Raw genomic sequence first — 25548 nt, 5'->3', positions numbered from 1 at the left:
ATCTTGCATTAGTACTTCGCAGCATGTCTGTAAAGTATGGCTGCTCGAGCACTCTGGTTTAGCATCACCCCAGAGCTACGGGATACTGGTATTTTGGCATTATCTCTGTTTTTTTTTTCCCCCTTGTGTGTATATTATGGGACATTTGGGTATAGACGTCTTGTCATGGAGCGGTGTAAAACAGATCAATAGCGAAATTAAGCATTAGCCAATACTTGCCTGCATAAGTGATTCTAAGCCCTGAGAGTATATCCTTAAAAGTGATTTTCACACTCAAAATTCCAACCATTTTATACATCTTTCCCTTAAAATCACTCATAATTATAGGTCTCTCTCAGAATCATAATTCCTCATCCTCATCTTCGTCCTCATCCTCTCCCGTTCGCCTTTCTCGCCCCCTTTTCCTAATCACCAACGAGCTGGCCGCTACATTCTCCCTCCATCCACGAGCAGCCAGAATCGGCTTCAGGAACCCATCCACATGCACCGCCCCAAATACCTCATCTTCGCTATCCCAATCCTCCTCGTCATCCCCGCGCCCAGGGTGCACAAGCTGCATATGCCGCCGAAGATTCTGCTTGCGCGCAAAACCCGTAGTCGAACGCTCGCAGGTTGGAACCGGGCAGAAGTGGAAGCCGGCCGAGGAGCGCGACCGAGATCGAGATTTTGAATGCGAGCGGCTCCGCAGGGCTGAGGATCCGGAACGTCCGCGAAAGGGCGAGGAGCTGAGGCGGCGAGATGAGAGGCGACCCTGTGATGGCTGGCGAGAGGTGCGACGAGATGATAGAGCGGTGGCAGCATCCTCTCCGCTATCCGATTCAGAGTTGTTATCTGGACCGTTGAGGTTGATTTTCTCTGGGCGATACTCCATGGTGTGAAAAGGCGGTCCTCTCGAAGCTGGAACCTCGTCCAGGCGCCGCATAACCATCCCCTCGCCAAATAAATTCGCACATCGCTTGGCCGTCCTGGCAATTACTTGGTGAGAAAAGCCTGCTAGCGCAGCAGCCCCGAGTACATCGCTCCAGTCGCGGAGGCCGAGTCTGCGAAGTCGTCTCTCCTGGGCACTAGCATGCGGATCGATTCCCAGCTCTTCCTCTTCTCTAATGAGGGCCGCCTCACGTTCCAGCTTCTCGTCGCCCTGGCGGAGCCACTCTTCGAATGCTGCATCTCTGTCTTTTGCAGTGTTGGGAAGTCTCCTGTGCGATTCGCGTGCGATGCGAACAAGCATCTCGTCGTGAGTCTCTCCTTCGCGAGGGACGCGGACCTTTCGAGGACGGCCACGTTTGCTGGCATTGGGCGTGGTGGCTCCGCCTGTGTGTGGAGAGGCTGTTGTTCCTGTGAGCTTCGTGCTGCGAGGGCGGCCACGGCCTCGTTTAGGGCCAGGGCGAGTGTCGGATTCTGAGTCGGATGTTGCGGACGAATCAGATGCGTAGTTTGTGGTGGCGATGCGGGCGCTGTGGAGGATATGTAGTGTAGCATCCAACTGTGAGAGAATATGCCGAACAGAAGGTTTGACGAGCGCGTAGGATACGTCGTCATTAGAAGACATTACAGGCTCGTATGTCTCTGGAGCCTTTCTCTTCATTCCAGTTGATCGTGCTGAGTGGCCTTCATCCTTACCATGACTTCGACCTCCCTCGTCATTAAGTAGCATCATTTTCACGTCTTCATGACCAGACGCGGAAGATGGGGATGACGGAGCTGGCATACTTGACGCTTTTGCGACTTCTCTCTCAGATCCTCCTATATCTAAAGAGGTCGGATCTCCTTCAATAGACGTGAGTACAGTTTTCCTCTTGCTTTTGTGAAAGCGCTCCCCGGCTATCCTCAATATGGTCGCTCCAAGTTCCTCGTGTAATTCAGAGCTAGGCATCTGTTTCTCAGCTTTGCGAAACGTGAATCTGTCAAACCCATCATTCTCTCTCCAGGCATCCTTCTGTCGGGGCACATGCTTCTCGTTCATCGGCCATGCGGTCCAAACCTTTGGGGGCGCCCATATGCTTTGTTGCCCGTTTTCCTATCACTCCAAAGTAAGCCAGCGCTCTCACATATTCATCCACCACTAATCATATGCCACAATTCAACAGGGCAATCTAATAATGGATGGAAATACCATAGTAACCGTGACATCTTGCGCCGTCGTGGAATCTTTGCCGCGCTTCTTGAGCGCAAACGCATTGTACAAATGAACCGCCAAATCCTGATCCTCCACAGCCTCCATCGACTGCCACAGGCGCCGCTCCTCTGCCGTCATGCGCTGCCATGGTCTCTGCTGTCCCGTCCAGCGATTCGGGCGATTATCGTGGAGGTCTTGAGAAGTGACAGACGCGATGTCGTCGCTGTCGAGATCCCATTCTGGAGAACTTCGATCCATGTGTGTTGATCACCGCATCCCTAGGTATCGATAGATGGGTCTTTTATGTACCGATAAATTTGAAATTATGTCCGTGTTAATTTTTGTGGAAAAAGAAATTGCTGCTCTTTTTTTCATTAAGAAGTCAATAGTTGACACCAACATCGATGAGAACTATGGTTGAGGTCGAAATGCTGTGGTGAAAAGTATAAGTTCACGTGCTAAGAAGAAATTTCAGTCCCTCTTACTAAATCGCTGTCTCTCAACTTTTATCAACGAATTTGCGGCTTCTCATTCAACAAATCACTACTGTACACTTTTTATCGCAAATCGTTTCTATTAAAGATAAGAAATCATTTTATTTGAACCACATATACGCCGTTGAACCCCATTTACTACTAGTATATTAAATAGTACATCCCGAATCTATGCCTTGCCCGCCTTCTCTTTCTCCACCTTTCTTCTCTTTGAACGCAGCTTGGCATCCTCTGCACTCTTCTTGTTGTTTGTGTACTCCATCTGCTCGAAGAGCTTTCTCTTCTTCTTGCTCAGCATGCCCTTGGCTCGCTCCAAGTCTTCGGCCTCTTCACGTGCCTTCTTTGCCAGTGCCTTTCGTGCATCCTCCTTGGCCTTGGTCTTGGGGTTGGCAGTCTTTGACTGAACCGTCTTACCAGCCATCTCTGCTTCAAGCTCGATCTGGCGCTGGAGGGCATCATTGTGATCTTCCTCTTCCTCTTCCTCTTCGTCCTCCTCATCCTGTTCGTCTTCATCCTCGTCCTCCTCGTCCTCGTCCTCATCTCCTGACTCTGCGACATCCATGCCTTCTACGGTCTCGTCCGCATCAGCTTCTTCATCATCATCGCCAGCCTCAAGAGCTTCACGTTCAGTCTCCTGATCCTCAAGAGGCATTGTCGGATCGTATGCTCCTTGCACCTTGCGGACGAAGGGGCTCAAATGCGGTGGCAGCGATGTGCCAGGGGCATACAGATGAGGCTCCTTCAATTCACCGTCGTTGGCGGAATCCCAGACCCACTGAGGTTGAATGTATATCCGTCCAGGCACACGTCGGTTGGCTGCCAGCTTCTGTGCAGTCTGGTTGTCCTCACCATCGCCGTCCTCATCCATTGAAGCTTGTATAGGGGGTCGGTCGACAATCTGGTGTGTGATTGATGGATCTAACTCGTCGGTTGTGAAAGCACCACCACCAAGCACGGCATCCCAGCCAACTCGCTTGCAGCCAAATGACTTGAGGATGAACTCGAGTGGCTGACGGGGAGTCTCACGGGACAGGTAGATTGTGAAGTTGGAGAAGAGAGAGTTGGGGTTGGTGCCACTGTAGGATGGCTGGATCAGTTCGTCGCCTCCAGGAGCAGCGGGCTCAAATTTGTCAATGGCACCAGCTGCATCCTGGTCAACTTCTTCGCTGTCCTCAGTCTTGGTTTCTTCAGCGGCAGCGCCATTTGAGTCGCCATTTGTGATGCTCTTGAGAACTTTGTTGACGGCAGCTTGAACCTTGGGATCCGGCTTGTGAGCAACGTCCTCCAATTTCTGCTGCTCTTCGCCGCCAATCAGAGTCTTGCCCTCCAGCGTAAAGGCACCCAGCTCGGCAGCATTCTCGTCCTTGACAGCATCAAACTTGGGCGGGTACTTGAGGCCAATTGAGGTATACAGTCTAAAGTTGATGAAGCCGAGAAGCGTCATGTAGAACTCGACAAAAGTCCCCATAATGCGGAAGTCGACATCGCCAACGATTCGCTGATTGAACTTGTACGGAACCAGCCATAGAACGTCTTCGCCCTGGATGTTTGCCTGGTAGTAGATACCCTTGATTGACAGGAAAGACTTGGTCAGGCTCTTTGAGACAATGAGATAGTGCTGGAACTCGAGGCACAGTCGCTCGCAGCGGGCAATCATCTTGGCAGGCACCATCGAGGTCGACGGCAGGTTCGCGAAGAGGAAAAGCATGGAGAGACAGTCGTCCAAGTCCCTCAATGCGTCAACAAATGTCGGGTAGCGCTCACGAACCACATGATCCAGAGTATAGGTCGGCTTTCCGGTCTTCTCTGGGCGGGCGGCATTGGTCTCTAGTCTCTTGGCATCACTGACATCTCCTCGACCCAATGCTCTTGAAATCTTCTTTTCCAGAGACTTGTGGTCGCGGAACTTTTGCACCAGCGGCTCATGAAGGAGATACTGAATGTCCTTGGTGTAGTAGAAGGTGGTCGAGGCAGTAGAAGACTTGGAGACCTTCTTTTTGCTGCGAGGCTCGCGAGGGTAGATTCCTTTCCAGATGCAAAGCTTGCGGAAGTCGGGGAGGCTGAGTTGCAGTTTTTTGATCGCCTGGTTTCGCGTGACAAAGTTCTTGGCCGCACCGGCCTGTCCCTTCTTCTTTATCCGCGCCATTGTGTTGATTGACTGTTGGCGATATGCGGTGTTGTTGCTCTTTGGAAGAAAAAAAGGACCGCGGGGCAGTAAAATCGCCAATTGTAGCGACTGAACTTTTTTTTTTCTTCCTACCAAGCTGGAAATTTTAATGCCATGCGCCACCGCCCACGTCGTGGCCTTTATTGGGACTAGCCTGCCAAATTGATCTCACCGCCCGACCCGCCCAAGCCACTCACAAGCCACCTCTCAGGGCCGCCTGTAGAGGCCTGTAGCAGCCTGGAGAGGAGCGCTAAACATCAATGCCAATGGCAGCAAGGCTGAGCTGCGGCCAAGTGGCCTCCGTACAGTAGTGCTAGCATCTAACCTCCGAGCTTCCAATATCCATCCCCCCTCAACATGGCCTAGGAGATGCCATGTCGACCACCACCACCATGACTTTGCAGAGCAAGGTCGGCGTCTTCGCTGGCGCCGCCTTGCTGCGGTTCATCTTGTTTGCCGCATTCCCCAGCCTGCCCGATCTGCTGACCGGCCGCGTCGAGATCTCCACGCCCGTGACAAGCTTCAAACGATGTAAGGCGCATCGCGGACCCCACCGCAGAGACACGGCAATTGAGCTTGATGCGCTGACAATCTTTCGATTATTGCTTCTGGCGACATAGTGCAAGAGGGGCTGTTCTTATATAACCACAATGTTTGGCCCTACGACGGTGGCGTCTTCCACCAGGCGCCGTTGCTCCTCCCGCTGTTCTCGCTGCTCCCGGACGTCAAGACATGGCCCATCTTTACGGCAGTGCTGTATATCCTCGTGGACCTCCTCAGCGCATATGCGCTCCTTGTCATAGCCGATTCGGGAGAGGCCGGCCAGTCGAAGCTATATACATCTCCTCGGCGAGCGAAGAGGTCATCTGGGCTTCTGGTAGCTGCAGCGTATGACTGCCCCATCCACGGAATTGAAACCAATGGGCATGTGATTGGTTGCTAACAATAAACATGTAGCTTCTTATTCAATCCCTATACCCTCGCGACTTGCATTGGCCGCTCAACCAGTGTCTTCACAAACTGCGCGATTCTCTTTGCCATCGCAAAGGCCCTCTCTGGCTCCCCCTTCAACGCCATGGTCGCCATCTCGTTTGCCTCCTATCTATCCATGTACCCGATCCTGCTGCTCCCACCTCTCGTCCTTCTCGCCTATGACCGCCAATCTGAAAAGCGACGTATTGGCTCCGCCATACAATTCTCGATCAAGACTGTCCTGATCGCCTCTGTCTGCATCTCCTTGCTTTTAACCATGTCTTTTGCCCTGACAGGCAACTCGTGGGATTTTTTGGCACGAACATATGGCATTCAGCTCACTTTGTCCGACTTGACTCCCAACGTGGGACTATGGTGGTACTTTTTCATTGAGATATTCGATTCGTTCCGGGGCTTTTTCCTGGCTGTGTTCTGGCTGCACCTCGTGATATACGTTGGTGGCCTCTCGATTCGACTACGCGCCCAACCTCTGGCTGTCTTGACCATTCTCCTGGGTATCTTTGCTGTCTTCAAACCATACCCATCCATCGCAGATACCAGTCTGTTCCTCGCCATGTTGGCTTTATACCGGCACCTATACCCCATTATGCGATATACATATGTTGCCTCTGCCACCATGTTATACGCGACCTTCCTCGGCCCTGCGTTTTACCATTTGTGGATATACGCCGGCAGCGGCAACGCCAACTTCTTTTATGCCATTACACTGGTGTGGAGTCTAGCCCAGAGTTTGTTCGTGTCCGATTTGACGTTTGCCGTGTTAAGAGATGAGTGGGAGGTGGAGAGGCCAGAAATGGTGGGCAAGGAGATTCGACAAATATAGAGCGATTGCGGTGCCCGCTGGAATGGAACACTAATAGATTTCAAAGGGGGTGATTTGGGACATCATTATGCGGATTAAACATATAAATACCATGGCGGTGAGAACGGCTCATAGGAAGCAAGCAAGCATCTATCATAGCGAAATAACAAACACCAAATGAAATGATGTTACCAGTTATTGAGATTTACTTACTTTGGCTTGATTTTTTTTTATCCTTCTCCCTGGTATATTTAATCAACTTCGGCATCCACTTCCACTAACCTTCCACCAGGCCCTCCGTCATCTCGAGTTCCAAAATCGAGACCACTGGGCATTGGCTGAATAGGTCCCATAGCACTACTCAGCATCGAGCCAAGCTGTCCAAACTCGCTCAGCCGTGACTGCGTCCGCCTGGGCTGCCACGATTGAGTTGGCGCCCCAAACGGCTGCATCGCCCTATATGTCTGAAAACCATAACCAGTCGCCAGGCCGGTGAGCACCACGCCCGCGATCAACATCATAGCTCTTTGATCTAAGCCTTTTGTCTGTTGTTCAGCCCTGTGGCGCACTTCGGATGCGTATCGCTCGCCTACGTTGGGCAGATGGCGTAGTACAGAGTCGAAAACACGACCGCTAAAGCGAACGGCAGAGGTCGGGTCGGGGACTGTCCAGGGAAGCTCGCCGCGCTCAGCGATGCTTAGCGCGAGCATGGAATCGACGAATTTGTGTAGCCTTGGAGTTTTCGATTCTAACCAGTCTTTGAGGAAAGCTCGGGGTACAGCAGGCTTCTGCATAAGAGCCAAGTATCCGAATGCTAAACAGTCTAGAGAAGTAATTGATGCCTCAGCAAAGGATCGAGGGTGATCTTCATCCTCTCCCTTTATTAAATCATCCAGCACCGTAAGGCAGTCTTCAGTCAGACCGAATAATCTAATTGCCGTAGCCTGCTCCGGCGTCATCTCCTCATGGACAGTTTTCTTTGTCATCAGAGGGATATGTCGCCGAAACGTCTCTGGTAGCGCATCTCTGCCGGAACTAAGATGAAGGCCGCTGCTAGGATCAAAGTCGCTGTCCAACTCAGCGAGGCCGAGATGCTCGGCGCGCTTAATGGCTTCTGATCTGATCAAAGTTGGAACCGTCCACGTCAGGGGAAACGACAGCAGTGAGCTGTACGCTGGTCTGGTAGCAGTGGCCCAATTGGCCGCAGAGACGTAGAGAGACAGGTCAACAAGAGGTCCTGCGTGAGCTCGCAAGTAGGCGCTGTATGCGACGCTGTCTGCCCGCTGGATAGGGCTGAGGTTCTCGTCCAGGTCATCGCAAAGAGCTTCTGATGCCAGGTACTGGACAATGGGCTGGAATCCGCTTGTCCAGCTACCCTCGTGATTTAATGCTGGTAGAAGATCTATACCACTGAGAATCAGCATCCTGCATATTAAACGAGCATCTCCGAGATAGGATGAGTGAATGAGTGATGAAGGGTGGAAATCGATGGCTTACTTGAAGGGCTGACAGAGGGATCGTTGCTGGGTATAAGGCGCCATGATGAGGCGGGCAGCACGTTGTGAAAGTAGGTTATGATGGCCAAACATTCTGCATCAATAGAGGGCAGCCCAAAAGCTGAGCCCCAGACATGAAGATCCAGCATTGCCGAGTTGTTGGGTTTGCCACGTTGATGGTGTTTGCACAAGGAAGAGACTATCGCAGCAGCGTGAGGGGCCACGGTGTGTTATGAAATGATCGTCAAGCGCTCTTTGAGTTGATAGCAGATTAAGAAATAAATTCTTACGTCAAGGTGATTAAAATGTCAATATCAAGTCGTCGTTGCTTTTACGTGGAAAAGGTTGGGACTAGAGCAAGAGGCATCAATTCCTAAAAAAGGTTTGGTCGCCGCTCCACAATTTTGACTTACTCGGCCAATGTGACTGGTGCATGCATAGAGATCGCCACTAGTAACAACCTCATGCCTTTATTCTTCATTGAATGGTTGCGATAATTCAAGGAAGTGGGATTCGCTAATGATAAAGATGGTAATGAGAACAATAACAGGAGGGTTTTTTCGCACTTTATGAAGAAATATGTTGCTACAGTTGTTGTTCATGTCGAAGATATCTTGTCGTGAGTCTCTTCGGATAAACTACTACAGTAAGCGGTAGCATGCCATCTCTCTCAAGATAATATGGCCTGGCTTGGTTTCAAAGTTCAAAGTCCAAGGTAGTATTATTTCTTATGATACTCGAATCATATCATATGAAGGCTCCGCCAATTCATGACTTTGAATATAGCGGTGGCGTAACCAGCCCATGCCGAAGATGTCCAACTTTAGAGAGGCTGTCGGCACGAGTAACTACATGTACCTAGATATACGTGGTATACATTTACACCTATATGGTAAATAGAACCCCGTATAAATCTCATCACTCATCAATCTCGATACTGTTGTAAGAGGAAAAAGGGGGACTCAGCTGCTGTTTTCAGCAAGTTCACATATGGCTACTCTCATTTCATGAACCGACATCCTTCTACAGGCCTGTGATCCATTGCACCAAAGTTTTACAATATATGAGCTCTACAATTACTTATTTGGTAAGCATTTTTGGCAATCAAGTGTATCATACAACCAAAGTTGCTCTTGAAAAAGATGCGGACCGTTCACTGCATTTCTTAAGACGTTTGCCAATGATATACCCTAGAGCAGGATCATATACACCTCCGCTTCTGCTTATAACACAATGCGATACTAACGATAGTAGGTAACTACAGCTTTTGTAATGCCCATAACATATCTTATGCTTGACGACAACGTGGCTCAATATGATTAGGGCACAGCAGCTCAGGCCATGTGCTACCTGTAAAATTAGGAACATCAGGCCACAATTGCTGCTCTCGTGTCGTCAGTGCGACAATATACTCTATCAACAAGAGATATAATCGCCAATGTGCCACACAGACCCGTTAGATTGTGTAACTAGCAGCGATAGCATAAGGCACGCCGCTCTGAAAAGAAAATTGGCAATGGTACATGGCTCACAAGTAGCGCATGTCTACATCCCCTACTAAACCTGGAAACAAGAAGATTCGAAAAGTGGCAAGCACTCTCCCACGTGGATCATCAGATTCAATTCAAGGTACGTCAGCCCGGCTCATTTCTCTTATCAAGTAGAATTGCAAATAGTCTTCTACTTCAGCTCGCCTCTAGCTTCGCGGTGCTGGTAGATGACATGGGCTTCGGCACCCAAAGAGCAGCTAGAACTCAAACAAATACCACTAGCAGCAGCTATTAAAAGCCCTGCTCTCTTTCATTTCGCATGTGAAGTGGCTTGACACGGCTGAAAACAAAATCCGGGGGACCCTTGGCAAGACCTGAAAAGGCATATTACACGTCATAAAAGAAAACACATCGTGCCAAGACATCTTAATCTCAATAGCACTTCGATAGACAGACGCTCGTATACACGGAGTAATAACCATATATGCTTCCATCCCGATATAGAAACAAGCCCTCAGACCATGTCTTGCCAAGAGTGTCATGGGCACATACTATCCGTATTTTGTAACGCAAGAGGGGGCGTGTGGCCTTTCAAGCTCTCCATGTTGTCAGACAACACATGCTCGTATTGATGGCACTGGGTGGCATGATGAACTTTTCTCGAAAGAATCTATTTAGCGAAGGTTGCACGCAATACAAACCCCGTCATAGGCCACACGTCACACAACATGACTGGAGTTACATATCCTCTGCCTGAGGTACATGTGCTGTGCTTCTCCAGGCAGAACTCCAGGGTCATGTGGCACTGCCCGTGGTACGAGAGACGATCACCAGCCTCTATTCGATGCCCACCCTGGCGAGCTGAAACGCAAGGGAACGTGTCAATCATTCGTTCATCGTTGACTCAACCAAGCGTCCTCTTGAGCCGGGCTTTCACTCAAGCTAGTAGCAAGTCCTAGACACACATTGGCATTAGCCAATGAATACTCCCCTAACCATTGATCCCTGGCAACGACTAACAGAGCAAGATCCTATCAAACGCATGTAGCTACATCCATACATTTATCCCAGGATTCACCATATCAAAAGCCAGGGATACGTGGCAAGCAACTCACCCAGCCGCACAACCACCAACAATCGACATTTGACTGAGACTAAGGAGAGACAGACCCCCTTTCAGCCGCGCATCCGCACGTGACGTCTCCTGCGTCTCAAGAAGATGATTTGCTCGTTGCACAGCGAATCACGTTCCTGAGACGTGGCCCCGGGGATCGCCGGGGCTCTCGTGGCATTCTGGGATATGTGGGATTGGCCTGATTGGGCCATCGGGGTCGACCATCGCAATCGGCATCGCATCGCAATTTTATTTTTCAGCTGCAAACGATTTCTGCTTAGATGCACCCTTTTGTTTTTGTTCCCTTTCGCCCTGGCCCCCAACAAAAAAGGAGGGTCCGTGGGTGGCGAGATTTATGTTTCAGAAACCTTGGAGGCTGCAGTAAACGGAACGAACGGGTTCCTGCTGTAGCTGGACGGTGTTGCCAGGAACGGATGATCCTTGCCATGCCCACCGCCATCAGCACCATGTTTGGGGCGCTTCTTATCGCCACTGCGCTGCAACGCCAGCTGTAGAGTCGCAATATAGCTGCGAGGTCCAGGTTGTTCAGGTTCTGGATCCAGGCCTGATCCATCCCAGGCACAAGGCTTCCATGTCAAAGAACAGCTGGCTTACACGTAGTTGACGGGCTCGGAGGAATAGCATCTTGCCGGCGCCGTTGAAACACAGCCAGCAGCGTACTCGTATCAGGATCATCTGCCGTCTGATGTCTATTACATCACGACTGCTGTTGCTCTTTTACTCTTACAAACCCCTGAATTAAACCAGACTCTGAAACGTTAAAAACGTTAGTTAATTGTTTTGTTTGCCTTGCACGTGCAACGCATGCGACTTAACAACTGCTACAGTACCACCGCCCAAAGGCGCAAATCGCCTCTTCCCCCTTTAATCGTGCATATTTTTAATATTACGGGCTTCCATTTGCCTTCTTTTTTCTTCGCTTTCGCCACAGATATGCAGTGTTCAGGTTGTAATTAAAATTGTATGGGGAACGGGCTATTCCGCTTTCGATCTGTACAGGGGGGCGTCCTGCTATCCGCAACAGGAACATCGATTCAATATGAGGAACTCCAGTGTACAAGGTGTAATTAATAGTACATGCCACTATTACGACTTTATTTACCCTCCTAGATGGAGATAACGAGTGGTTAGTGGTTTACTCCGTAATACTTGCTCCATATCGCTGAATCTCGGAAGAGGATCACAGCCGGCCACCGTGGTCCGATTCCTTTCGAAATCTCTCCGAGTCATGAAGTCCTAAACTAGCAAAAAATCAGAACCAAAAAGAAAAGAAAACCACATGGCCACGATCCCGATCTCAATCTAGGCAGCTTCGTCATTATCAGCTAATTAAGAACCAAATGGACTCTTGACTAGCACCGCCACCTCAAGGTGCTGTTTAGCCAATTCCCACTAGAAGAAGCCCCGAGAAAAAGAAAAGAAGGAAGGAAAATTTGGCATAGAAAAAAGGTAATAGCTTCTATTTAGAAGCAATAGTACGCTCCACGGCACTTATTCCTCAGCGTTAAGCTATCGTATTAAAGTATCTATTCTCGTCGCACATTATCATGGGTATCCTTACAACATTCCATCTCGCCTTGGCTCAATCAAGAAAGAACCAAAGAAAAAAAAAATCCGGCAATTAATCAATTCAACACAATTCTCTCGTCCCAAGTGGTGCATATTTTGATGCCAGGCAGGTTTAGCTAGTAATTAACCTGAGAAAACTTGGAAATCCCCGGCGGCCTCCCCGTGATAGCCTCGGCCGAAAAGAAAAACAATCGGTTCATTTTAGAGTCCCGTTCCTTTTATTCCCTACATGTACTTGCTCCCCCACATGCCTAGACCCTTTTTTTCTTCGCTCTCTCTTGCCAGCCCCCCGACCATTTCGGAAGAGAATGTGAAGACCGAGGATACAATCTCGTCTTTAGTTTTTGTTTTTAGTTTTTTTATCGTCTTTTATACGGTAATCGCGGAAAGCGCTGACTCTCCTCTCCGCTAAAAGTGCATACCAGCTGAGTGTGTTTAATCTCAGAGCCGCACCTAGCGGGTGTGTAATAGTAGCGTAATAGGAATCTTGGCATACGGAATGCGGCAACGATGGCTAAAAAAGAAAAAAAGAAAGAAAAGTCTTGGCATAGTCCGAGTTATTTACATAACATCAATGAGAAAGAATGAGAAGAATAGATGATGCCCGTCCAGGGTTTGTAACGTACCATGCATTGCTTTCATTGAGTGTGAATCGGCGATAGGGCCATCTGGGCCTTTTTTCTCTTTTGATCCAGGCCTTGCCTTGTCGCAGCGTGGTATTCCGGAGGCGCAGCCAGAGGGCACGAGATTCAATGCGGAACGTAGCACTGGCTGTTCTGTTTGAGTAATAAAACACCTTGCCCCATGCCTGTCTCAAATTACAGGCGACCAGTCATTTCTGGGCGCATCGGACGATCACCCAACAAAGATCATAGCACCAGAAATATACTAGACAGGCAACAGAGGCGAGTGGAACGGAGCAAAGAGTCACGAAGTCAAAGTTGTAAAGTAAAAGTAACAGTGGCAGAAATGCTCAAGGTTTTCATTGCAATGTCTATGTTCGCCAAACTGGGCAAAATAATAGTAATCAGATAATCTCAATCCCGCGTTTCAATCGTTGCCCAAATCATATTCCCAAGCCCAAAAGTAAACAGGTCGTCAACATCCCAGGGTATTCCGCGACGCACCCACGAATGCTCCTTGATAGTAATAGTACAGTGTGGTCCCTCCCAATTCCTAATCGTCCGATGATGTTGTTCCCCCCATCCGCCTTCCATAGACGTCAAGTAGATATGCAAAAAAAAACTCCCAAAAGAAATGAAAGAGAAAGTGAAAGAAGAAAGTGTCCCAAAGTATTACATGGATAGTATTAAAGAGAAAAGCGTGTATGAGATTTGAATCGCAATACAACACAAGCGAAGTCGAAGATGCAGAGAAAGATGCGCAAGTAACCCGCTCGAGCCAGCGAGGACGGTATGGAGAGCGAGATGAACGCAGCCCGTCAGGTGGCCAAGCGTTGAGAGAATGGTGGAACCTGCGGCTATGCGGTTGTGTTGTATTGAGAGAAGCTGTTGTTTCTCTGATCAATGCCGATGAGAGCAGGGTTGGTGATTCGATGTCGACACGCCGCTGAGGCCCAGCTCGGTGGGGTTTGCTGCAGCAGCAGGTGTTACTGCATCTCGGCCGTGGCGGCGAGACAAGTCCATGTCCAGTTCGGGAGAGCGCGTCGCATGTAGATTGTGTGATGTTGCAGCCCCGCAGCGGTAGAGGCATTTGTATTACAGAGTGGTAATAGAGTGGTGACGTGCATCACAGATCCGCTTCGCATAGCAGATGGCTTGCGATTTTCCCGTTGCCGACAGGAACCCTGCGTCTCGTCCCCCACGAAGAGGAGGAGTAGAGGCCATTGGGGTTCCGCATCTCAAAATATAAAAAGAAAAGATTGAAAACCTTGTATATATGTGTGGAGTTCCGGATTGCCCATGACAGAGAGTGTAGCCGTTTCTTGTTCTGAAGTTCGAATGGTGGTCCTCAGAGGAGCGGCACTCATTTAGGCAGAGGAGGAAGAGGTCGGCTGGGCGGGGGGCCCGGGCAGGGAGGAAGGTGAGAAGGTCGCTGGGCAGGCATTGTGAGGGTGTAGAAAGCTGTGAAGCTTGAGAGTTGTGGTGTTGTTGTTGTTTGAGGACGGCGGTAGAGGCGGTCCGTGTAAGTGGATGGTCGAGTGGATGGGCTTGAGCGAGGTATGCACAGGTGCAAGTAGCAGGTTCAAGTCTGAGAGGCTTTGAAGTGAGGAAGTGTAAGATGTTCCTTGTTGTTTCTGATGCTGGTGATCTGGAGAGTAGACGGGTTTCGTGGAGAGAAGCGAGGGCAAGATGTCCTTATGTATTTTGGAAGGCAAAGGCAAGTCTGACGAGAGAGAGCGTGCGAGTAGCGCAGCGCCAGGGGGGTCTCTGTTTAGTGCTCGTACTCAGTGGGATCTGGGGGGCGTGCAGCGCTGGAGGGCGTGCGAAAACCAAGCGCGCTTTGCTGGTGCTCATTTGTCGCCTTGACATACATACGTCAGCCCAGTCTGGCCCGGCGCGAGTACCAGCGGGGCTTGTACCTCTCGAGAAGAGCAGAGAGAAAACCCAGACCGCAAGATGGATGGCAGCCCCCACAAGTCTTCCCGTGTGCCCGTGCTCGATACGGATCAACTCATGCTGGGCGCTTCTCACAGCTGATGGGCCATCCCTGGCCGTGACGCAGCGGCCAGCCCAGCGGGGCCTGGTAGGAAATTGAAACAGGCACAGGGGGCAGAAGCTTTGAGTCGAGCCCTGATCCCTGCCGCTGCTGAGGCCGGGGCCCCTGTCTGAGAGAGGAAAGCATAGCGGTGGGCGTTTTTGATGAGGGCGAGCGAGAGACTCAGACAGCGAGATACGAAACGGTGAGGTGGCTTTTTTTTTTTTTGCTGATGTGTATTTAGGTTTAGGTTTGTTTTTGGCCTGGTGGTATCGCTGAGCTGGCCTCAAAGTAAATTGAAATTGGCAGTCCTCCCTTGCATGCTGAGGCCCAGCCGTACCTACCTAGATGAGGCAAAGCCAAGGCAGGAAATGCTACCTGGCTCGTACGAGCGCTCACCGGCGTAAATCAGTTGAGTTCAGGTATACCTCCATGCCTGAGTTGGTGTCAGTTGAATGGCAGGCTGCCGCCTACCGCTGCTACGCCGGCGCCTCTCTTGCGACAAGGCAGCCGGCCGAGGTCTGAGATGGAATGACACAACACGCATAGACTGATGTACTGATTGACTGGTTGGCTGATTCGATTGATTGACTGATTGATTGCCTTTCTCACAGCCCCCTTTCCGTTTCTCTCAGCAGTAGCGCGCCGTACTCGCATGTATCTAATTACCGTATTACACACTGCTGGATCGCGCCTTTGCCTCAGACAAGGCCCCGACTCTCCCCAGCGCCCTCTATCGGGCGTGCGAACCCATTGCAGAAGGGCTACAGGGCCTCGCTCGCACTTCTCCGTGCTATCAAACCGGTCAATCAAACAGGCCAGGCCCACAACGGCCCTCCGTTTTCTCGTTTCTCCCCTTAACGGAGCGCCCAGCACTTCGGCTCCACCGTATGGAAGTCTTCTGGAAGCCCTCTTGGTCCTTCTAGTGCCGAAATTTGTCATGCTGTGGAGAAAAGGGCTAGCACGTTTCATGCCTTTTGCCCTTCATTTTGCTTGGTTTCTCAAGTCAGCGCTCTGGCCACCGCCAGAAGGGGAACTGCACAGCCAGAAAATCGTGGGGCACCAGGGCCACTTCTGAAATTGGATGCTCACCCCAGACTGGAGCCATGCAGAGCTGAGGCTGCGAAAACGAAATGCTACAGCGTGGGCGAATAATCGTGAGCGACGCATTCTACGGTACTCCGTACTGCATGCTACAGTACACCAAGGAAGAAGAAAAAGGGTGCTGCTGCTGAGACAGGGATGCCCTTTCTTCTTGATGCGGACAATCCCTATTCTGATCGTCTGGCGGGTTGTTTCGCTTTTTCGTCATCAACCTGCAAAGCGCACGTTCATGCATCTGTGCATGTGTGATTTTCGCAGTTGGCCACATGTATCGCGAATCACACTCGAGACATGCGGGCAGCTACAGCCAGAGAAGAAGGAAAAAAAGTTGATCAGGTGCCTCGCCAGCAGAGCGCCGCCCCAGCGCAGTGCGGGCTTGGCGGCCTTTGGACCCCTGTTCGCGCGCTGGAGCCTCTTTGCGCTGGCGGCCCCGTCTCGTAGCCTGATGGATATCTGCAGTGAACTGCGTGCTCGCTGACCGCCAAAATCTCGTCCAGGCGGTAAACGGACTGCTGCTTTGCATGAAGAGCAGTGGATAGCTATGGAGCTGCGCTACGAAGCAATGGAAGGAAGAAAAACCTTCTAGCGCATTTGCTACCCGATTATGGATCTCTGGAATGACTTTTCTGCATCTTCTGCTTCGCACAGGCGGTGTCTCAATGCGGCGATGCGGTGTAGATGCGATGCGCACATCGTCCGAGTGCGACGTCAGAGGGCCAGAGCCAGACGATCCGAGAGGCCTGGGCTTCACTCCTTCTGGATGATCTGCAGGGCTGCCACAGAAGTAGATCGCGATTATGTATTGTTTATTGCGGGGCGTCGGGCTTTGGACGTCGTCTCTTGTGTCAGCTGCTCGCATCGATAGACGGTTGGACGGTTTGATCGACCCTGGCAAGCCATCCCATCGGCAAGCTGTGAAACGGTGCAGTGTTGAGAAGCTCCCAGGGTCTTGTGTTGCATTTGACGTCTCAACAAGGACAGTACCTTTCGCTCGCCTGGACTGAAGTGAACTGAACTACGTACGCTTCTCCGATGTAGGATCGTGGCCTGGCGGGCGCTTAGATGCATGGCCTGCTCGTGAAGTCGATGTTATCGCCGAGGCTGGATGCTACCCCGATCAAGAGAGCTACCTCAGCTACCCTGGGGCTAAAAGCAATTCACTCTTCTCGTCTGTTTGTCTCTCCTCTCCATTCAGAGCCCGGCTATAACACACCCATTGCAAATGCTACCGCAGCAGCAGCCAAGAGGATCGTCTACGCTATCCGGGAGGAGACCGAAGAGAAGAAAAAAAAAAATCCCACTTGCACTACACTACGCATGCCATTCACGACTCAAGCGCCTAGCTCGCTTCTCACCGCATTGCGGGACGGTGCAGAGCCGAGCTTCGGTCAAAGCCTGACGTGAACCTATCGGCAATCGGTTCTCCATCTTATTAATGGAACACCATGTACAGTACTACGACCAACAGATGAGAAAAGAGTCAAAATTTTCAGCGAGCCGCCCGAGGCTTTGGTAACGGCTACTCAGCGAGCAAATGGATCCTTCTTGTGCTCCCCCACCCTACGGTCCCGTCGTCTGGTGCTCGTGACTGCTACCGCGGACCCCAAAAATAAGCTAAGAAAGATGAAAAAGCCGTCGATGATGACATGGACTTTTTGGCGCTGTTATGCGTGTGCTTTGCTGTGCTGGCCGTTGTTAGCGTCTTAATGCGGTGTGTTTAAGATCACAGTTCGCCCGTCTGTGCATATCAAAATGTGCTTGGGGCGAGATGCCGCGGCGATCTATCACTCAAAACCAGCCAGTAGGACGCTCGTCTCGCCCTCCATGAGCCGCTGCAGCCTTGCCCTGCCTAAAGCCACGTTCTTAGCTTTACAGTAGGGGTTTCCCACGAACCTGGAGTCGTCTGGCTGAGCACTACCATTCAGTAGTTTTGCCCGCCGTCAGCAGTGAATTTGTGTGATTATTTTGTGTGTGTGTGTGAGCGCAGCGAATGGACTAACACCGCCAATCATCCCTGCACGGTCAATCTTTATCCCCCATCGTATCGTCGGGCTTCAGCATGCGGGCTTGGCTTGAGCATGACTCACATGGCAGCTTCAATATGCGAGTCTCATGTCTGATGCACCCCAAGCTGTCACTCAAATGCCCGATTTGGCCAATTTTTCCATTGGGGTGCGCACATCCATCAAAAAAATTCCCCCAAGCTCCCCCCCGCTCTCACTTACAGTAGCAAAAAGAAAAGAATGCTATTCTAATATTGAAAAATAATGTGGAGATTGTCTCTGGCGCTGAGATGCAAGGGATTGACTTTTTTTTTTCTTTTTCCCGGAGTATTCTCATTACCCGCCAGAAAAATAGCCCGACAGGCATACGAGAGTAGCTTAGAATAAGATTACGCTGGACACATGCATCTGTCTATCGATGCACGTTCCAAATTAAGAGTCACTCGGGGCGGGGCAAACGATGAAATCATTACTTGAGATGGGGCTCCTCTTTTTTTATTCTTGCTTCTTTTACTCGGGTTTGCGTTGGCAGTAGGCCTGTATGTTTACAGTATGTCGTGGAAATTCCCAACACGCCCCTGCCAGCCCTGGGTTGTTTGCCCAGGATCATTGCGGGCACAGCATGCGTTGGGGCTAGTTTTATTTGCACCCTGCATTTATATGCGGCTTAATTAGTCTTTCGCAATTCATCATTTGGGACAAAAAAGAAAACTGCCGGCCCGTTTGTATACAAGGCTACCAACGATAACGTCTCCGAGAGACCCTTAATGAAGATGGACAAACGGGAAAAAGATAGCCAACGACCCTTTTCGCCAGTAAAGTGGGCACTCGTCTCTGGCTCGGGCAAAGAGTTGAGCCTCCGGATATATCCGGGGCCCAGCCCACTCGCCACATCTCCTCTCTCAACACGATGAATGAGCCTAGAAGGAAAAATAGAATCATCTTGTTTTCTAGCTTGGAGTCTACCTTACTCAGTAGCATAGACTGGCCGCGCACGGGGCAAGAAAGAGATGCCACAGTGATCTAACTTGACTCGTTACTTAGCATATGCTCTCCATTATCTCGTAAACACAGACCAAGAGACATTGATGACATGACAGGGCTGTCGGTAAGTCGGATAAGGCGTCATCCTTTTTCGCTGGTCGGCGTGTGTCTGAGCCACCCCGCGACGGGTACCTGGCCTGGAAGGGGGGGGGTGGCCAGCCTGACAGGCCGTTTTTTTTTTTTTTTGTTTGGACATTTTTTTGACGTGTGTGGATTGAATAATAGGCTGTCATTTGTTGCCTGGGAGGCAGGGTGCCCTGCTTATCAGTTCGAAATATTTTTAGCCTCATGTTGGCTCTGATTTCGTACTCGCATGTGATGCGAAATAACGACACACGGCAGGTTAGAGGTGAGACATTGATGGCGTGGTTTTATTTTTATTTTTTGGAGGCAGATGTTACGCTTTGGCGTTGTGATCCTACTCCAATGTCTCACTTTAGGTGCTTGATGTTGGTAACGGTGGCACGAGTATGTGGACGTACGATTACAACAGTATAGGTACTACTTGTACATGTGTATTAGAAAGCACGACGGGAATAAGGCTGTTTCGGCATCTGTGATTTCACCCACCCTTTTCATCTTTTTCGCCGTTTTTGCCTTCTCTCTTCGTGCCTAGCACTGGTCACTAGGCAGTAGGCAGTAGTCACTCTTTGGTAGCATGTAAGAGAAAAAAAGGCACCAGACATCCTGAATCTCACCTTTCTTTGACAGATCGGCAGTCGGTGTGCTTTGGGCTAGAGCGCCGCTAGTTTAGCTGGCCAAAAAAAAAAAAGGATTCAAGCCCTCGGGCCGGTACATTCTGCTTTGTATGCTGATTTCGTAAATAGAAACCAAGAGCAGCAATCACAAAGGATGCCTTGAGCAGAGCCCGATCGACAGCATCGTATCCGGCAACCAAGAACGTATCATGATAGGGTAGCATCACTATCATGGTATCATGACATCTACCACCACACGCAATCCTCCGCTAGCGAACCGTTTATAGCACCCGCAGGATTCGCCTTGCAGGAAGGAATGCATGTACAGTATATGCACTGCTTCGTACCAGGGCTCCGTATCTACGCACGTGCAGCCTCTTCCTCTTTCCTAGTGCCGTGGCAGCGTTCGGGGCTAAAAGCTGGGCAGCGCAGTTCGTGATATCGCTTGGCTCGACTCGACGCTGTCTCACCACTAGCGCTCCTCTTTAATCTCCCAAAGCGGCATCAGCCGAATCGGCACCAATTGCCCAGGCGGCCACACGCCTCTCTCTTACAAGTAAAGTACAGAAAACCACCAGAGCACTACAGTACACCGCTGTTTCGAGTTGATCGAGCCAGCGGGCAGATTATCGTGCCGTACTAATAGGTTGGTATCTGAATTAATTTTTTCTTTCTTCCCTTGTGCCGAAACGTAGTGATGGTGGATTGATTTGCCCTACGGTGGCTACACACGCCCCCCCTCCATCCCTTCTAGAAGAACGACAGACAGCCCTTGGTGCGAGTAGGACAGGCATGTTCGTACAAGTAGATGCAAGCCAAAATTACATGCGGAGAGCAGGAGTTCATCACGACAGATCATGACGCCGAGATGCAGCTCCTGCGCCGAATGACTGAACTGTAGTGGTGACCTTTTGTTGTTGTTTCAGCAGTTGTCTACTAGCAGCTAATATGAAACAGGCAGTCACACGCTCTTCTCTCCCACTCGATCTGCCGTCTGGATTATCTTCATGTTTTGTATTTCAAATACAGGAAGCCACTGTGAATTGTAATCCACCGTAATCTTCGACGTAAAAGACGGAATTTTTGTCAATAAATCACCGGTGGGCTGGCGTGCCGGGGGGAGGACCAAAATTAGGTACCTTAATAGGCTGATATGACGATAGCTCCGTACGAACTGTAAGATTGAGATAATGGCAAAAAAAAAAGACTTTTTACACCGCTATCTTCCAATTCTCTTCGATCAATTAGTTAGTTTTCTTTACTTTGTTGGGAAACATACAAATAAGCCGAAACCTTGCTCATTTTGCAATTGACTTTTCCTTCCCGCTGCTCTCTGGATGACCTGTGGTTTCCGTGAGCCTGTTCCTCGCCCCTATGCAGGTACCTTGAAACCTTCCTCACCTCCCTGCAAAGCGACTATTCCCTCCAAGGTGCTGTCTACTGATATCTACTATCTTCTGCCTTTCTGACACATCACCTCTCGACCACGCTTCTCAATTTAAAATTGCCCAGCAACAGATACAGCGCAGCAAGCCACCACCATTCCAGCGCCCGTCGCACGCTCGTGTTTTTGCCACCTCCTGAGACACACGGCGCGCGCATTTAAGCTCATGTTGCATTTTATTACAGGTACAAACTGCCAACTCAGTGCCTGGGGCCTATATAGAGGGCAGATCTCGCCGGGTAAGCAGAGGGTAGCATCGCTCCAAGCCCTATCAATATCGATGTGTCAAATCAGAGCACACGCCGCGTCCAGCAGAGCAAAATGTTGACACAATCAGCCAGCACAGCACAGCACAGCTAACCGCTAGCGGTGCAGGCCCTGGCCCCCAGCTGTCTCTCCAGCCCTTCCAGGGGGTCGGTTTCCAGCCCTCTGGGCCTCGTCTCCTAGCGCAAACTGGCGCCTGCCAATCACCGCGCTGAGCCGGCCCTCCGCATTTTCCGAGGGAGCATTGAAGCTTTCTGCCATGCCGCCCTGCTTTTGCGCGGTACCTGAACCTGAACTCGAGCTCGTACATACGAGCAGCCACGGGGAGCAACCACCACCTGCACTTGGGCACGATATGCTTTGGTTAGGCCGTCGGGCCGTCGAGTCGTTCCATTTTCCCTTCGAATGAGAGTTCTAGCAGGGCATCGAACCTCTGCTCCTTTTTGTTTCACCCTTTCTCATTTCATTAAGCTTTGGCCGTTGGTTCGACAACAAAAGCTTGGCAGCTAGGCGAGACGGCGAGGCCGTCAATATGCCTACCGCTCATCTCGTACCTTGTGCGACGCGCTGCAGTTGCACCATGCTAGCTCCCAATGGATGAACCGGTAAGCACAAATATCAATCAAGAGAAACTGATAGTGCTACCTACCAGGATATACAATTGTTGGTACTTGCACGAAGCCATCTGCGACATGGATTCACTCAGGCTACTGCAATACTGCCCTCTTCACTGAGTCAGCTGGCTCGCCGTGCATGGTAGGATTTCCAGCTCGGCCCTGGTCCATCGTCAGATGATCACGGCCATGTTTGCGGGGATCCTTGCGTCTTTTGCGTCGTTTGCTGATGCCAGCTCGATCTACCGTGTCACTCCAAGACACCCGCCCTGCTGAGCATTGCGAGACATCTTGTGCTCTGGGGCCCTTGACGATGCTCACCATTGCGCAATCCAGGTCATCGGGCGCTTCGTGGACCAGGGGATCCTCACGATGATGCTCAGCCTTGTCTTGAAGGGTGAAACCGCTTTACTGGGTCATCCATCTCGCTACAAGGGCATGGAGCTGCCGGCGACGGCTGAGCGCGCCCGCAGCTGCAGGAGGATTTCAGCACTATGCCCAATAACACACCTGCAAACGGTATACCTACGGCAGACGGCTCTGGGACGAGACGAGTTAATGTCGCTAGAGCAGCGCATCGCTGCGGCCACACGATGCGACGGCGGGAGATCCCTCGCGAACCCTCGTCTCCAGCCGCACGGCAGCCCATCCTCCCGTACCAAACACAGCCACACGCATATTACGAACTGCCAAGCTGAAAGCTGAATGGAGGCATCGTGGTCGAGCCTTGTGAGGAAGCGATGCGATGCGATGCAATGCGCTGGCCGTGCCGCTCACCTGCGGTCAGGCACCGCATCCTTCATTATGCAGCTGCCCGGCATGCTGATTATTGATCCTGTGGGATATCACTAAACACCACCACTACCACTGCTCAACTTACTGAGGGCCGGTACAATCCCTTGTGGCGTGAGCGTTATATTATAGCATCGTAGAGTGCCCTACCGTAACACTGCATAGGTTCCGTTTAAACAGCATCACTTATCACTTACATGACGCATGCTACCCATACAACCCGCACAGCTCTCCTCTCTCTCACGCCATATGTTGTCGTACCCGTACTACACACGAGACACCTGCCGTTTTCTGTCCCCGGCTCGGTTCTCTCCATGGCACTTTTTCTCCTGTCGATTGACGGCTGACGACTGCGACTTTGTTCAGTGAAAATCCGGCTCGCTCGGCGATGGACTGCTATGGAGCCGATCTATCGTTGCTGTCGCTGTAACGGTGTCAGCAAGGCGCACGCGTCCGCCGGAGCGACTCGGAAGCGAGAGTTTTGGGTGAATCTTGACGCCTTTGATCGTGTAAATGCTGATTAAACTTGGACAAAAAAAAAAGCATGGAACTACAGACGCCACAAGTCCAATGGATAGCCTACTGGATAGGTATCGCTAGCTCTCGGCGAGGTGGAGTCGAGCGCAATTGAATGGGTGAATGAATCAGTTCAATCCTTTCTTTTTTGCCCAAATTATTCGGCCGGCGCGCAGTGACCAAGAAGGCTCCAAGCTCCACCAACGAGAATCTTGCCCGTCAAAGCCACCAGAATCCCACGTGGAAGACAGGGGTGCTGTGGCTTTTCAAGCGAACCCCCTGGCGATCGCCGGGCCAGCGATGGGATGCCACACCTCGCCTCTTTCCAGCAAATCGCAGGTGCTGCTGGTTGGGGTAAACGATCCAGGGCGCTGGAGCGAAGACGAAAAGCGTGTGACTGTGTGTGATAACTGTTGCTCGGAAAGGGCTTTAGAGTTTCGCGGCCTCTTCCTTGGCATCAGGTACCTTTTGTAGTCTGCAATTTCTGAAATGAAAGATGCAACCTTTTTTGTGTGAGTCGATCGAGAAGATGCTTTGGCTGGTGCGGGGATTGGCGGTACTGCTGGGAAAGTCAATGGCTCGGTTATTTCGCCTCGTTTTGTGTCTTGGTATCGATTGTTGGATGTAACTGCGTCTTACCTCGGAGTATGGATTACTGTGGACAGTACGCGATCCGATTGAGCCGTGAGTGGTTCGAGCTCTGCCGAGTGTAGATTGCTGCGATGTAAGTCAGTATTCGAACGTACAGAGGTACTAAATGCAGTCCCATCCATCGGGAGTTCCCATCACGGATGAATGGATGATAGTGCCTATTGCATTCGACCACTACTACCCCGAATTGAGATGAATTTCGTTTCGCGCCGTCGTCGCATTGACTTTGGTAGTGGTGGTGCCCCTCATTCTCAGGCTTGGGATATATGACGACAGCGCGCGGAGAAGCAAGTCCGGTGTTGATGCTAACACGGCCCTACGTCGAGACGGACGGCCATCCGCCCCCGTCGCTACTGTACCGTACCTATTCGCAGGTAAGGTACAAACCACAATTAGGCCCATCATGCCATCATACATATTCGAATCACCATAAAGTGGGCAGATCGTGGAGGAGGCGTGGTGCTGCCGCCCTTTTACAGGGTAGGCAAGCCATTGACTCCAGCGTGTAACGAATACGGCCCTGCTTCGTATTGGCAGAGGATGGAGGAAGAGTCAGGCTGCCTCTCAGTCAATTAATCAAAGCAAAGCAGCTGCAGCCTTGGCGACGCTGATTGACTGATTGATTGCTCGCTTCGGCATCGGCTCAGTGATCCTCCGGCAAACTCTATCTTACGCTGCCTGGTCAGAAGGATTGCGAAGCCGCGCTGCTGCACTAGCCCGCAGCCACGGCCGTCGGTTTCGAGATGGCTTCAGCCTCTGCCCTCTGCTAGCGGAGGGGAGAGCCCGCTAGCGAGGGTGTAGCGCGCAGACGCCTGTGTGGCCGAGACGAAGACTGGACCACCGCACACCACGGTCTAGGAACGGCCAGCCAGCAACAGCTTCAGCTCGCGAGCCCGCTGGAGCTACACCTTGGCCAGGGGGTCTGCTGAGATGGATGGACGGACTCGCTTGTCTTGGCTTGTCTTGTCTTGTCTGACAACGCATCGTTGAGTTGCGGACAGGCAGGAGGGTGCGGAGTGCAGCAAGGTACGCGACCAGACAACGACAAACGGTACTTGCGCCCAATGTACCTCGCAAGATCCACGCATCTCGGGGGTCCTGTCATGCGCGCAGCGATGCCGTACATCACATTGTGCATTGCATGGCTGGCGCGGTATTCTCGGCAAACCAGCGCTCGACGATGTTCCCGTTTCTTCACTTCCCGCGCGCAGCCTGCAAACTGCAAACCCCTCTGCGGGGGGCTATGCATGCCCCCAACGTCTTGGCCCTTGTCTAATTGAACTCACAGATACATATATATATTTTTTTTTTAATTTTAATTGCTCGATGCTACGCAGAAGCAACAAACCGTACGATGGGCGCCTGTATGCATGTCAATTGCATCTTTGCCCTTCGACCTGCCGTGTTGGACGCTCGACCCTGGCACTGACGAGACTGCCGCCGGCCAAATCTACCTGGGTAGAGTTGCAATACATGGGGACATCTGAGCCCAGCATGT

The 25548-nt window shown here is 51.1% G+C and overlaps 6 protein-coding genes across 6 annotated transcripts; 1 reads left to right on the top strand and 5 right to left on the bottom strand.

The window, feature by feature from the left end:
• Window positions 1-340: 340 nt before the first annotated feature.
• Window positions 341-2374, bottom strand: TGAM01_v200122 (hypothetical protein; the record flags this gene model as incomplete). The annotated part of the gene is made up of 2 exons (XM_018804611.1): window positions 341-2017; window positions 2114-2374. The coding sequence occupies 2 exons, from the start codon at window positions 2372-2374 to the stop codon at window positions 341-343; spliced, it is 1938 nt and encodes a 645-aa protein (XP_018662151.1).
• Window positions 2375-2779: 405 nt separating this feature from the next.
• Window positions 2780-4756, bottom strand: TGAM01_v200121 (hypothetical protein; the record flags this gene model as incomplete). The annotated part of the gene is made up of 1 exon (XM_018804612.1): window positions 2780-4756. The coding sequence occupies one exon, from the start codon at window positions 4754-4756 to the stop codon at window positions 2780-2782; it is 1977 nt and encodes a 658-aa protein (XP_018662152.1).
• Window positions 4757-5151: 395 nt separating this feature from the next.
• Window positions 5152-6593, top strand: TGAM01_v200120 (phosphatidylinositol glycan, class U; the record flags this gene model as incomplete). The annotated part of the gene is made up of 3 exons (XM_018804613.1): window positions 5152-5308; window positions 5398-5665; window positions 5735-6593. The coding sequence occupies 3 exons, from the start codon at window positions 5152-5154 to the stop codon at window positions 6591-6593; spliced, it is 1284 nt and encodes a 427-aa protein (XP_018662153.1).
• Window positions 6594-6823: 230 nt separating this feature from the next.
• On the bottom strand, window positions 6824-7996 carry TGAM01_v200119 (hypothetical protein; the record flags this gene model as incomplete). Its single annotated transcript, XM_018804614.1, has 1 exon — window positions 6824-7996. One exon carries the CDS (start codon window positions 7994-7996, stop codon window positions 6824-6826), a length of 1173 nt encoding a protein of 390 aa, XP_018662154.1.
• A 2738-nt stretch (window positions 7997-10734) lies between these two features.
• On the bottom strand, window positions 10735-10914 carry TGAM01_v200118 (hypothetical protein; the record flags this gene model as incomplete). The annotated part of the gene is made up of 1 exon (XM_024548486.1): window positions 10735-10914. One exon carries the CDS (start codon window positions 10912-10914, stop codon window positions 10735-10737), a length of 180 nt encoding a protein of 59 aa, XP_024406701.1.
• Window positions 10915-23665: 12751 nt separating this feature from the next.
• Window positions 23666-23857, bottom strand: TGAM01_v200117 (hypothetical protein; the record flags this gene model as incomplete). Its single annotated transcript, XM_024548485.1, has 1 exon — window positions 23666-23857. The coding sequence occupies one exon, from the start codon at window positions 23855-23857 to the stop codon at window positions 23666-23668; it is 192 nt and encodes a 63-aa protein (XP_024406700.1).
• Window positions 23858-25548: the final 1691 nt, after the last annotated feature.

This window comes from Trichoderma gamsii (genome assembly GCF_001481775.2).
Source record: "Trichoderma gamsii strain T6085 chromosome Unknown Scaffold_1.2, whole genome shotgun sequence".
In the NCBI taxonomy this organism is placed as follows: Eukaryota; Fungi; Ascomycota; class Sordariomycetes; order Hypocreales; family Hypocreaceae; genus Trichoderma; species Trichoderma gamsii.
The sequence above is the reverse complement of the archived record's forward strand: the minus strand, read 5'-3'. Positions and strand labels throughout refer to the sequence as shown.